This window comes from Cucurbita pepo, chromosome LG05 (genome assembly GCF_002806865.2).
Source record: "Cucurbita pepo subsp. pepo cultivar mu-cu-16 chromosome LG05, ASM280686v2, whole genome shotgun sequence".
In the NCBI taxonomy this organism is placed as follows: domain Eukaryota; kingdom Viridiplantae; phylum Streptophyta; class Magnoliopsida; order Cucurbitales; family Cucurbitaceae; genus Cucurbita; species Cucurbita pepo.
Window position 1 is genome coordinate 10,739,475 of NC_036642.1, and position 12,412 is coordinate 10,751,886.

The 12,412-nt window shown below is 38.3% G+C and overlaps 5 protein-coding genes across 5 annotated transcripts in view; 2 read left to right on the top strand and 3 right to left on the bottom strand.

The window, feature by feature from the left end:
- Positions 1-1,006: 1,006 nt before the first annotated feature.
- Positions 1,007-2,374, top strand: LOC111796088 (transcription factor JUNGBRUNNEN 1-like). Its single transcript, XM_023678778.1, has 3 exons — positions 1,007-1,205; positions 1,294-1,655; positions 1,762-2,374. The coding sequence occupies exons 1-3, from the start codon at positions 1,019-1,021 to the stop codon at positions 2,215-2,217; spliced, it is 1,005 nt and encodes a 334-aa protein (XP_023534546.1). The 5' UTR covers positions 1,007-1,018; the 3' UTR covers positions 2,218-2,374.
- Positions 2,375-5,215: 2,841 nt separating this feature from the next.
- The window catches only part of LOC111794623 (protein SUPPRESSOR OF GENE SILENCING 3-like), an 18,546-nt gene continuing 11,349 nt past the window's right edge, over positions 5,216-12,412 (bottom strand). The window contains exons 7-8 of the mRNA XM_023676703.1: positions 5,590-5,594; positions 5,216-5,226 (exon numbers count right to left, since the gene is read on the bottom strand). The gene's annotated coding sequence lies outside the window, so the exon portion shown is untranslated. The remainder of the gene's footprint in view (positions 5,227-5,589; positions 5,595-12,412) is intronic.
- On the top strand, positions 7,496-10,295 carry LOC111794624 (calcium-dependent protein kinase SK5-like). The gene is made up of 7 exons (XM_023676706.1): positions 7,496-8,048; positions 8,554-8,697; positions 8,803-8,955; positions 9,063-9,178; positions 9,365-9,532; positions 9,616-9,840; positions 9,950-10,295. The coding sequence occupies exons 1-7, from the start codon at positions 7,496-7,498 to the stop codon at positions 10,100-10,102; spliced, it is 1,512 nt and encodes a 503-aa protein (XP_023532474.1). The 3' UTR covers positions 10,103-10,295.
- LOC111794628 (acyl-coenzyme A thioesterase 13-like) lies at positions 10,390-11,476 on the bottom strand. Its single transcript, XM_023676709.1, has 3 exons — positions 11,167-11,476; positions 10,880-11,023; positions 10,390-10,707 (listed from the first exon to the last, which is right to left on the bottom strand). The coding sequence occupies exons 1-3, from the start codon at positions 11,341-11,343 to the stop codon at positions 10,564-10,566; spliced, it is 465 nt and encodes a 154-aa protein (XP_023532477.1). The 5' UTR covers positions 11,344-11,476; the 3' UTR covers positions 10,390-10,563.
- Positions 11,713-12,412, bottom strand: part of LOC111794627 (acyl-coenzyme A thioesterase 13-like) — a 2,380-nt gene continuing 1,680 nt past the window's right edge. The window contains exon 3 of the mRNA XM_023676708.1: positions 11,713-11,978. Coding sequence (XP_023532476.1) covers positions 11,835-11,978 — 144 coding nt within the window. The 3' untranslated portion in view covers positions 11,713-11,834. The remainder of the gene's footprint in view (positions 11,979-12,412) is intronic.

Here is a 12,412-nt window from a genome sequence, read left to right on the forward strand (position 1 = left end):
TTTTTTTTTTTTTTTTTTTTTTTTTTTTTTTTTTTTTTTTTTTTTTTTTTTTTTTTTTTTTTTTTTTTTTTTATAGAAAATAAATAATTATAAAAAAAAACCATCAAATTTAGAAAAAAAAGTACGAGAGATATTGTTCGTTTTCACCGATTATATATTAGAGTCAGCCACCAAGGACGTTGGCCCTCAATGGACCGGATTATGAGATCTCCCATCAATTGGAGAGGGGGCCAAACCATTTCTTACAAAGGTGTGGAAACTGCTCCCTAGTAGACGTGTTTGAAAACGTGAGGTTGACAGGGATACGTAACAAGCAAAAGTAGAGAATATGTGCTAGCGGTAGACTTTGACTATTATACCCTTGTTCGATAACTGATTGAGTTAGAATCTAGGAGTTATGATCGGTTGAATTAGAAGGTAGAAGTTGGGAAAGAGTTAATTTTGAAGTTTTGAAAGTCAAAAAATTGAGCTCCTTCTACACAGCACAATAAGTGAGATTTTCAAAGTCAAGGAAGACGAAGCTCCTGATGGATGGGACCAGACACATTGAATTTTGTACCCAAATAAATGAAATTTTAACTTAACATCACACAATATGAAAAGGGTTTACAAAGAATAAGAAGAATTTTAGATATATATTGAGTTCTAAGCCTCTCTTTCTTGGTTTTAACAAGTCCAAATTGGTGTACTTGAGAGCCCTATGACTTGATCTTCAACGTTCCCCATCTCCCCTTTTAAGCTCTACCTTATAAATTAAACCATGCTCTTCCCCCAACTCCCATAACTTCATTCCCATAAACTTCTAACTCTTCCAATGGCCACTCCCTCACAATTCGACATGCCCGACGATGACCAGCTCCCCCTTCCGGGCTTCCGCTTCCACCCNGGTGTACTTGAGAGCCCTATGACTTGATCTTCAACGTTCCCCATCTCCCCTTTTAAGCTCTACCTTATAAATTAAACCATGCTCTTCCCCCAACTCCCATAACTTCATTCCCATAAACTTCTAACTCTTCCAATGGCCACTCCCTCACAATTCGACATGCCCGACGATGACCAGCTCCCCCTTCCGGGCTTCCGCTTCCACCCGACAGACGAAGAGCTCGTTGACTTCTACCTCCGTCGCAAAGTCCACAACAAGCCTCTCGCCATCGAACTCATCAAACAAATCGACATTTACAAATACAGCCCATGGGATCTTCCTCGTACGATTCTTAACCAATTCATCTATCTCTATCTTTCGTGTATCTCATAGCTTCCTAAACTTATAGACCGAGTTGGTTTGTTATGCAGATGCGAGTAACGCGGTGGGGGAGAAAGAGTGGTACTTTTTCTGCAAACGAGGGAGGAAGTATAAGAACAGTGGGAGGCCAAATAGGGTGACCGAGTCAGGGTTTTGGAAGGCCACTGGAATTGATAAGCCTATTTATGGGCACACCCACCATGGGTGCATTGGGTTGAAGAAGACGCTTGTTTATTACCGTGGAAGCGCCGGTAAAGGCACTAAGACCGAGTGGATGATGAATGAATTTCGTCTTCCTTCTTCTTCTTCTTCTTCTTCTTCTTCTTCTTCTTCTTCTTCTTCTTCTTCTTCTTCTACTTCTACCTCCCGCCATCCCTTCGGTACAATGATTAAAAACAGCCTCCAAGAAGCTGTAAGTAGTAACAAAATTTTAAAAGTTTGACCACCAAGTTTGTAACTTTGACCTAATTAAAGAAGAGGGTATGTGTCAAAAACTTATTTTTTTCTGTCCTTCGCAGGAAATTTGGACTTTGTGTCGCATATTCAAAAGAAACATCTCCACCAGAAAAGCCATCAGTACGCACAATTGGAGGGAGATTCCAGCGCCCAAAAGTCAATCTATGGAGGTCATGAACTTCAGAGCAACCACCAATGATATCAATATCGACAGATGTTTGAGTGACAACCAAGAAAGTAGATACATCGGATTCGCCTCTCATAATTCCTTCATTACCTTTGATCATGTGAAGGAGGTTCAAAGTTCTCCTCAGATTCAGATGGTGCACGGTGGCCGATTCATGACTCGTTTTTGTGGCCCAACTGATCAGCCATCATCCGCCGATCATAATTCGCCGACGAACGTATCACCGTCGTCGTCGAGCTTCTCGGATTTTGATGAGGATGCCACTGATTTGTTTGGGTACGAAAAATGGGAAGAGCTGAAATCGATTTTGGAGAGTGATCTTGATTCATGAAGAGTTTCAAGTTCAGTTAGATGCAAATTTATGGTGGTTGTTTTACTGAACATATGACTCGAAAGTGACGGTCCATAGTTCACTTAATGATTTAAATGTCTTGATTAAAGTCTTTTCGAGAGGGTTTGGATGATGAGATTGTATACACATGACTAATGTTTTTTCTCGAGAGGGTTTGGATGATGAGATTGTATACACTTAGACTAATGTTTTTAATCTTAGTACAATCTCTAATGAGCATAGTAAGAGACCCTAACGAGAAAAATAACTTTTCTGAAAGTCTAAATAACCATCGCTTAAAAAAGTGGAAAAAGTCGTCAATGGTAGCCCTACGGAAAATGTCTAGAAAATGGCCCGTAAATGAAACTATTCAAGGGTGAATTATCAAATTTAAACATTTTAAAAACTATTAACAGTAACTTGGTTTTTTCACGTATGATTTAAATGTCTCAATTAAGATTTTTTCGAGAGGGTTTCGATCGTAAGGTCTTATACACATGAGTACTTGTTTTTAATGGCCCGAGAACGAACCTACTAAAAGGTTGTGTTTTTAATGAATATATGTGTCAACTTCATCAAATTTGAACATTCCTTACAATATCGTTGACAAATATTGATAGTAACTTAGTTTTTTCACATAATGATTTAAACGTCTTTATTAGGGTGTTCACGAGAAGGTTTGGATTGTGAAGTCTTATACACATGACTACATATCTTTTTTCATCCATATTTTACTCGGGTTCTTCCCGACATGGAAGACTTCCTCAAGTAGGTGTACAAAAATAAAAGGCCCTTGTCCTTCCTCTGGTGGGATATATCTCTTTATCCGCTAGATCCAGTTTGGCTCTTGTTTTTCAATACCCATCATTCTCTGGAACTTGGGTTGTGGTGTAAAAGTTGTATGAACGTGTCTTACCCATAGCTACATATTCCCTTTGCTTTCTGTTAGGCTGTTTTCCTTCTACTTTTATATCATCAAATTCTTGTTTCCTGCAGGTTTTGAGTGGAGAGAAACAATTGTCACAGCTCGCACAAATTTCAGGATTTCAAGTTAAAACATCCAATGCTGGCAGCATCTTGTGTTCATATTTGTTTGGTTACAACTTTTGAGGGACTAACATTTTGGTTCTGCTTTCTCTTATCTTTAAAATTATCCAATAAACTCGATGAGCATGACTCTAGTCTTCCAAAGTATTGTTACGTATCGTCATCAGCCTCACGGTTCTAAAATGCGTCTACTAGGGATAGGTTTTCACACTCTTATAAGGAATGTTTCGTTTCCCTCCCCAACTGATGTGGGATCTCACAATCCACTCCCTTATGGGTCAGAGTCCTCGTTGGCACACCACTCGTGTCTAGCTCTGTAGATATCATATAAACGTGTCTATAGGGATTGGTTTCCACACCTGAATGTTTCGGTCCTCAACCCAATTCAAAAAATGAACATGTGAAAACCCTAATGAGATCATATAAATACCTTTTTCTTCCTTTACTAAACCCTTACTACACTTAAACTATCCATTCTAAGTATTAGAGCGAGTTTCGTAAGCACCATACTAATTAGTGTGAATAAATTTTAGCGTTGTTGTCACGTGAAAGTCATATTCTCCATTATCTGTTTGAATTTTGGCAACAATTATTTAGTGTTTCAAAGTAGTATTTGGATTATCCAACAAATCTCTATTTAGATTATCGATCACATCTCAATGGAACGACTTTAGTCCTTTAAAGGCATAAAAGTCTCTCCTAAAATATGCTTGTTTAAGGGGAGGCGATAAAGGATGATGAGTTAGTATGAAGCTTACATACGGAGATTCCATATGCAAGTGGGGTTGGAGGGCAAGTACAACCCTTGTGTAACTAAATAGAGTTGATAGGTAAAAGCCTAAAGAAACCGAACACAGTTAAAGACATGTGAAAGGTTAGTTAGCAAACAACATAGAACACCTGGAAACACAGAGTTCTCCAGGTTTTCAAGACATTCTCACCCCATCACAGCTCCAAATCAGATTAGTATTTAAGGTAAGCCTCAGAAAACGTGAAATCAGGCATGGTGGTGTCTTAAAGCTGTTGGACAAAAGGGAAGAGTAGGGCGCAATGAAGCATATTGTTTCATAAGGATACTCAGCTTTCATCAGATGAAGGATAAGTTAGTGTGAAAAATTGACATCATGACAAACAAAAAAGCTGCCGTCGGAGATTCCGAACGCAAGTAGGCTTGGATTTGAGGATGTTTAAAGCACAAACAAACCAAACACAGATGAACACATGTCAAAGCTTTCACTTATTTAGCTCCAAATCATATTAGTATTTTGGGTAAGCCTCACAAAACGTCAAATCAGCCATAATCGTGTTTTAAAGCTGTTGGACAACCTCAAATCTACTGCAACTTCACATTCCCTCCCACAACTCTCAACCTCAACCTATTTATCTTATTCCCAACTCTCAACCTCACCATCCCATCATTACAAACCCCAACACTTGAGTCCCTTCTTCCCTTCTTACTAAATAAAATTACAATATAAAGTTTACTATCAGTCTTAAGAATCCTAGAATTCGAATTAGGATTCAAAATCTAGATTTGACATTTGATAGCCTCAGCATTCTCCGTAAATCCTCAAAGATATGGTCACGTTACTTAATTCTCGTTTCTATGAGTAAAGACTATTATCCCCACAAACCAATCCATATATCTTTTTAGTATGTTCTTAGCATGGTTGAATGGAAATTTTCTTGTCTCATTATCATCCAAAAAGCAAACTACTCGTTGCTTGATCAGGCACGAAGCCTGAATGCAGGATGTTAGCTTGTGCTGCCACTAAATGTTGAGGATTGTTGGGAGAGGAGTCCTACATTGGTATAAGTAAGGAATACTATCTCCATTGATGTGAGACATTTTAGGGAAACAAAAAGCAAAGTCACGAGAGTTTATGCTCAAAGTGGACAATATCATACTATCGAGGAGATTTGTGATTCCTAACATGGTATCAGAGTCATGTCCTTAACTTAGTCATGTCAATAGAATCCTCAAGTGTCAAACAAAGAAGTTGTTAGCCTCGAAAATGTAGTCAAAAGTGACTCGAGGGATGAACAAAGGGTGTACTTTGTTCAAGGGTTCCATAGGTCTCTTGTGTACTTTGTTCGAAGAATGTTAGGTTGGCTAATTAAAGGGAAGATCATGAGTTTATAAATAAGGAATAATTTCTCTATTAGTAGAGGCCTTTTGGGGAAACAAAAAGTCAAAAGTAGTTGAGATACTCGAACTCCCCTCACGTTTGAGGGGGACGTGATGATGAATATCAAAGGTTTTGAAGAAATGGGAGAGGGAAGTTGCTTAATATTCTTTCTTTCCCCCATTTACGTGATGTTCAGCCTTATTTTGGGGTTGCGTACACAAAGTACGCCAACAAAAATAGATTTACACATGAAATGAAAGGAGTGTGAAATGGAACTCAAGCTTTTTATCAGAAAATATTCCCTGAGGAGGAAAATCCACAAGAATGGATAAAAAAACAACCGGATTTACTTATGTTAGCTCCCATTTTTTTGTTTTAAACCAAATATAGAAAGCCTGCCAACCCTATTGCTCATAGCTCAAAATGCCTTGTTTCTTTCAATTGTTAATAAGAGGTGAAAAGAGGTAGTTGTTTGTGTTATAAATTGAGGAGGTGACCAAGTAGAAGTGATCATAAAGCATTTGGGTTGCTTCCTCCCCGTACATATCATTAGCTGTGCATGGGTTAGTTAGTATGTGCATATATACAAAGTACAAGTAGTAGAGGAGGCAATGGTGAGTTGTGTTGACAGAAGATAGAGTGCACAGATAACGAAATGCATATAGTATTTGGGGCATCTGCTGCATCTCGGTTCTTTGTGCCCTCTACTCTTCCGTCATCACCCCCAAACCTCTGCGCTTGGAATTAAGATAGATATACCATATTCTTTTCTTTTGGCGCATGCATATCATATACAGCCTATGCATATTCTATCATGCATTCATCGAGTACATAGCATAACCAACTTTTTCGGTTTCATTACTTTTTACTTTCGAGTTTCTCTAACTTTTATGCTTTGCTAACGATGTATGTTCTTGAAACTATGTAGGTTCAGCTTGAACTATCTCTTTTTCTTTCTTCATATTTCTTCCTTCCTACTTGAGTGAGATCAGGTATGAGAACAAATTTTCCATACTGAAATCTACCTACTAAATGCGTTACGAAGGCAATGCCATTAGCTTTTGAGGACGTGAGGATGAAGAAGCTTACAGGGATATCTTGATGCAAAAACAACATCTTTCTCTGGAGCCCTAATTTGAGCTCATTTGGAGTTGGGTCCGGTGGAGCTCGAATGGAAACTTCTTCAGTCATCTTCATCCTTCCAGTCATTCATGAGAATTGTTCAGAATCTTTCTCTAAAGCTAATAGGAAAAAAATTATAGGAAAAAAAATTGAATGCTATCTTCCAAAACCAACTCAATTCTACTCATAACAATGACAAACAAAAATTGTTGTATACTTGTAATTACATTTTTAACAAAAAAGCAAATTTACAACGAGGATTAAATCATTGTCTATTACAAATATTAAATTGTTGTATACTAAAATTGAGGGATAATATGCTTTCAAACCACCTGATATTCGGGTCCAAATGTACGTTGTTACACAATTTTTTTTTTTTTTTTTTTTGAAAAAAATAATAATAGTAAGATGTGGGCATCTTCAGCTCTGACACATTCCTTTCGGTAAAAACTTATTGAAAGGTTTGATATTTATATTGTGGGCTGGAGAAGGAGGGCGGCTGGTTTTGACATTTGACTATGCAGAACAGTGTCCAATTTCTTTGACAAAATAGTGTTGATCATTTATGAACCGTAACGGCTAAAAAGCCCACGCGTAAATCCAAAAGTTCTTATTAGAAAACATGGATGAAAGCTGAGGTGAACACCAAAGTAAAGAGATGGGGCCAGAGGAAGCCCACCAACCTACTGCTTTTGTAAACCAATAGGAAGCACTGGTTTTCTTTAGCAACTTTACTTTTCAGCACTGCAATACCCACATGAATGAAAGAATTTGTAGTATTTACAGAGAGAAAATGAAGTAACTTGCACAGAATCTTAGGCCAAAAGGCTGCCTGTTTTAAGCCTTATTTAACTTCAACAAGGGAGAGAGGAAGAAGAGAGGGAGGGAGGTCTGGGTTGTTCTGCTCTGGTCCTGGAATCTGCTTCTCGTTGTTTTGGGTCCCACCGTTTTGCCCATTTTCTCAAAGGCGACCGCCATTCATGAGTAAATCAAGCTCTGCAACTCCACCCCCATCGTCAAAACCATCATGGGTCCTCCCTTATCGGACCGAACCCCTCACCGATTTCTACACCCTCGGCAAAAAGCTCGGCCAAGGTCAATTTGGCACCACTTTTCTTTGCACTGACAAGAAAACTGGGTACAATTACGCCTGTAAGACCATCCCTAAGCGGAAGCTTCTGTGCAAAGAGGACTATGACGATGTTTGGAGGGAAATTCAGATAATGCACCATTTGTCTGAACATCCCAACATCGTCAGAATCAAGGGCACTTATGAGGATCCGGTCTCTGTTCATTTGGTTATGGAGCTTTGTGCGGGTGGGGAGCTCTTTGATAGGATCGTTCGGAAGGGGCATTACAGTGAGAGAGAGGCCGCCAAGCTTATTGGGGTCATTGTCAGTGTTTTAGAGTCTTGTCATTCGCTTGGAGTCATGCATAGAGACCTTAAACCTGAAAACTTTCTGTTTCAAAGTGTGGATGAAGATGCTGCTCTTATGGCCACTGATTTTGGGCTCTCTGTCTTCTACAAGCCAGGTTGCCTTTTGGGTTCCTTTCCTTCTTCCAAATCTCTGTCTCTTCCTCCATTTTCATTAATCTATTTCTTTAGCTATTGGTTGCCTTCTTGGGGTTTGGGAACTCACTCTTTTGGTGCCTCAACTGAATCTCATATTTGAAATTAGTGTTCTAGGTTTCATGACATCTGGAGTTTGGATGTCGCCATTGATCTGTTCTACATTGACCATTTTCCTTCGTTTTCTCTACAAAAATCAATAGCTATTGCCAAGATAAAGGTCTCTTATTTCTGCTATGATTTTAAATTATGGTCTTAATTATCATGCACAGGTTTCCCTTCTTGTTTCTGACATCTTCTACTTAGAACTTGGTTTATGCCTGAAGAATACTAATCCTTTTATGACAGAAAGATTTGTATCAGTACCCAATGAATAACTTCTTGGTTGATTAATTAGTGTTGTGTTGGTTATTATCTCCGTTTCACTTTGAGAGTTTTCGGTGATCTTAAATTTTCAAATGCTTACAGGGGAGACTTTTTCTGATGTTGTCGGTAGTCCATACTATGTTGCACCAGATGTGCTACGCAAGCATTATGGACCCAAAGCTGATGTTTGGAGTGCAGGAGTTATTTTATATATTCTATTAAGTGGGGTACCTCCATTTTGCGCAGGTAGCTACTACAAATCCATAAATCACATTTCCTGCAAAGTTCTGGGAAGTAACACTTACAATAGAGTTCCATTACCCATAATTTCCTTAATTCTTTGTACTACAGAAACTGAAATAGGGATCTTCCGACAGATACTACAAGGACGATTGGATTTTGAGTCAGAGCCATGGCCTGGTATCTCAGGAAGTGCAAAGGATCTTATACGAAAAATGCTCGACAGAAATCCGAAGAGAAGGCTAACTGCTCATGAAGTCCTCTGTAAGTTTCAGTTCCTAGCATTGAGCAATATGACTAGCCAGTAGGGGTGATATGTTGTATGGTATTTTTATTCTAAGAGAACTGATTCCAAATCCTTTCTGTATCAGGTCATCCATGGATTGTAGATGACAAAGTTGCCCCAGATAAACCTCTTGACTCGGCAGTATTATCACGTCTGACGCTGTTCTCTGCTATGAATAAGCTTAAAAAAATGGCTCTAAGAGTACGTTTTAGAATTATTATTAGTCCAAATTGTTAGGAAAGAAAACTACTTAAGGAAGTATTTGAAAGCATATGATACGACGTACATTGTGTCACTTGTCGAATATGCTCGATTTAACTCAATTGGTTACTGCACCATCCAAAAGTTGATGGTGTGTGAACTCTGAAATCTTATGATTGATTGCAGGTAATTGCTGAAAGGCTTTCTGAAGAAGAAATTGGGGGTCTGAAGGAATTGTTCAAGATGATAGACACAGACAACAGCGGGACGATAACGTTTGACGAACTGAAGGAAGGCTTAAAACGTGTAGGCTCCGAACTTATGGAGTCTGAGATTAAGGATCTAATGGATGCAGTAAGGAGTAAAGCTTTCTTCTATTTATGCATGCTTACTTTTGTGGTTGCGTGTTGTCATAGAAGCTGATGATGTTTTGACAGGCAGACATAGACAACAATGGAACAATCGACTATGGTGAATTCCTTGCAGCTACAATTCACTTGAATAAGCTAGAGCGGGAAGAGAATTTACTATTGGCCTTCTCATATTTTGACAAGGATGGTAGTGGTTTCATAACCATTGATGAGCTTCAGCAAGCCTGCAAAGAGTTTGGCTTGAGTGATGTTCATCTCGACGACATGATCAGTGAGATCGATGAAGACAATGTTCGTTACTCTTTCCTTTCTCCCATACTATCTGTTGAAATGTCCATTAACTGTCTCTGTTTATATGTATTTGACAAAACTTATTTGGTTCTGTTTGGGTTTTATGTAGGATGGACGTATAGACTACGGGGAATTCACAGCGATGATGAGAAAAGGCAACGGTGGAATTGGAAGGCGGACGATGAGAGGGCCGATGAATTTAGGAGATGCTCTCGGCTTGTCAACAAGTGCCAACAACCAATCTATTGATAATCCTACCTGAGATGCCTATATAATACTTGTGTGTATCTGGGAATCCTACCTGAGATGCCTATTGATAATCTATTGATAATCCTACCTGAGATGCCTATATAATACTTGTGTGTATCTGGGAATCCTTTGAACAAAAGCTTTGATCCTACCTATGGTTCCATAAACTTTTCAACAAAAGAAAAACTAAGACGCCCTTTCTTCTATGCTGTTCTTATTTGAGAAACAGAATATTTAAAACGGAACACATCAGAGTAAGTTATTTCAGCAATTACAGATTAGAATGAACACAACAACAAAGACTAGAAATGATTATTATCATTGAACTTGTTTTAGTTGAAGCTACAAAATGTAATATGCAAGAACAATGCATTGAAGCAGTGGAAAACAAACATGATATTGGTTCTTAGGTCAATTTTCTTTAAGCTCTGTAGTATTTACATGACTATTATATTAAGCCAATAAATTTTGTAACTACAACTTGCTTGAGATGGCAAGGTATGTGGTGAGGCGAGCTTGAGCAATAATTTTACCAGTGTTTTTCTTCCTCAATTCAACATTGGCTACTGCAATGGTCTCTCCCATTCGCAAAACCTTGCCGTCAATCTCGATTTCCTCCTAGAACAGCAGACAAAAAGTAGCATACATACTCTATGAGAATGGGAAGGATACAAAGAAATTACTAAATGCAATAACAATAGATGAAGCAATAATTCGAATTTCCTTATCGGTAACCAGATCGACAGAAATGGAAAATTGAGGAGTAGAAAAAGGGGAAAGTGGAACTGACGCCAAGATGAGCAGTATCGAAGTAGGAGAGGTTCATATCGAGGGAGACTCCAGTGGTGGTAGAGCCCAAAGTCTTGATCGCTGCGGCACCAATACAATCCACGAGTGACGCCGAGGCTCCGCCGTGCAAGGAATTATTCTGGTTCTTAATAATGAAACATGAAGCAGAAAACAGAGAAATCCTAAATAAATAAGGGAATAGACAGAATAGCGTGTAGAAATCTCATCAGCAAGTGGAACGAACAGAAGAGCGGTGGATTAAGAAGAAGAAGAATAGAAAAAGCATACTAGCAAACGAGCAGGGAGTTTGAGAGAGCAGACGATGCGACCAGGTTGGATGAGATCGACGCGAAGACCAGCCACCACAAAGTATTGGTAAAATTTGGAAGGAAGGCCATCGATGGCGGACGCAACCTTCGGATCATCATCACTACGCTTCTCTATGGATCTCTTTGACGTATCCATTTCTGTGACAATTTTTCCGAAATGAGCTTATCCTGTCGGATGTTTAGCCATTGTTGGTATAAGTTCATGTTTTATGGTAAAGTAGTGCGGAATCAGAAACTCTGAGATCACGAAAGAGACTTTTCAGATCTGCATTTATCAAGTTGAACAAAAGAACATTATTTTTAAGTTCTAAAAACTCACCACCATTCTATTTCTGGCCCTCTATTTTCTCTAATCTTTTATGGGTTTCTTTTAATCCTACTTTTAGCATCACATTTTAATTCTACTTATTATGTTGTTTTAGCGTCGCAAACCACAAATGAAATTAATACTTAAATGGACACTAAAATGACATTATTCCAGCAAGAACAGAATATAAGAACATGATAAAGCAGCAAAGCCATAGAAGGAATTATTATTGTCATCACATTTCTTTTTGTTGAAGCTACAAAACGTAATACATCGATGCATAACGCAGACTAAAATGTTGATATTGAAGAAGTTCGTAACTACAACTTGCTTGAGATGGCAAGGTACTTGGTGTGGCGGCCTTCAACAATGATTTTACCATTGTCTTTTCTCCTCAATTCAACATTAACCACTGCAATACTCCTTCCCATTCGCAATACCTTGCTCTCGATCTCGATTTCCTCCTAAAACACCACACAGAAATAAACCCAAAGACGAGAAAGTAGTATTTATAAACTTAATTCTCAAAAACAAACTTTTTCGTACTAAGATATTCACATGGAAAAATTATTGTCTTGATTCCGTAACATATCCTTCCAGTCTCAAGAATGTACTGAGGATTAAATTCATTCAAGTTCAATAGCTTGAACTGTTTAACCCAATAATGTATAAATATTCTCCATTCATTTGCGTTTTAGTGTTTTGGAATCAAACTGATATCTAAGTGTGAAGTTAAGTTTTATTTCAACCGAATATACATATACCTTTCATGTAAATTCCTCATGTCATATGTTCTAAACTTTCAAACCTGATCCATTTCTTCAGTTATTTGCCCCAAGAATTGTGTTCTACGAGAAAAAAAAACAACGGAAATCCAGTTTTTTTTTTTTTTTTTTTT

Excerpts from the sequence above, each read along its gene's own strand:
- LOC111796088 (XM_023678778.1), top strand. The coding sequence starts at position 1,019 with ATGGCCACTCCCTCACAATTCGACATGCCCGACGATGACCAGCTCCCC. Across the intron at positions 1,206-1,293 it reads CAGCCCATGGGATCTTCCTC|ATGCGAGTAACGCGGTGGGG; the intron begins GTACGATTCTTA and ends TTTGTTATGCAG. Across the intron at positions 1,656-1,761 it reads AAAACAGCCTCCAAGAAGCT|GAAATTTGGACTTTGTGTCG; the intron begins GTAAGTAGTAAC and ends TGTCCTTCGCAG.
- LOC111794624 (XM_023676706.1), top strand. The coding sequence starts at position 7,496 with ATGAGTAAATCAAGCTCTGCAACTCCACCCCCATCGTCAAAACCATCA. Across the intron at positions 8,049-8,553 it reads CTCTGTCTTCTACAAGCCAG|GGGAGACTTTTTCTGATGTT; the intron begins GTTGCCTTTTGG and ends AAATGCTTACAG. Across the intron at positions 8,698-8,802 it reads GGTACCTCCATTTTGCGCAG|AAACTGAAATAGGGATCTTC; the intron begins GTAGCTACTACA and ends TTTGTACTACAG.
- LOC111794628 (XM_023676709.1), bottom strand. The coding sequence starts at position 11,343 with ATGGATACGTCAAAGAGATCCATAGAGAAGCGTAGTGATGATGATCCG. Across the intron at positions 11,024-11,166 it reads AACTCCCTGCTCGTTTGCTA|AACCAGAATAATTCCTTGCA; the intron begins GTATGCTTTTTC and ends TTCATTATTAAG. Across the intron at positions 10,708-10,879 it reads TCGATACTGCTCATCTTGGC|GAGGAAATCGAGATTGACGG; the intron begins GTCAGTTCCACT and ends CTGCTGTTCTAG.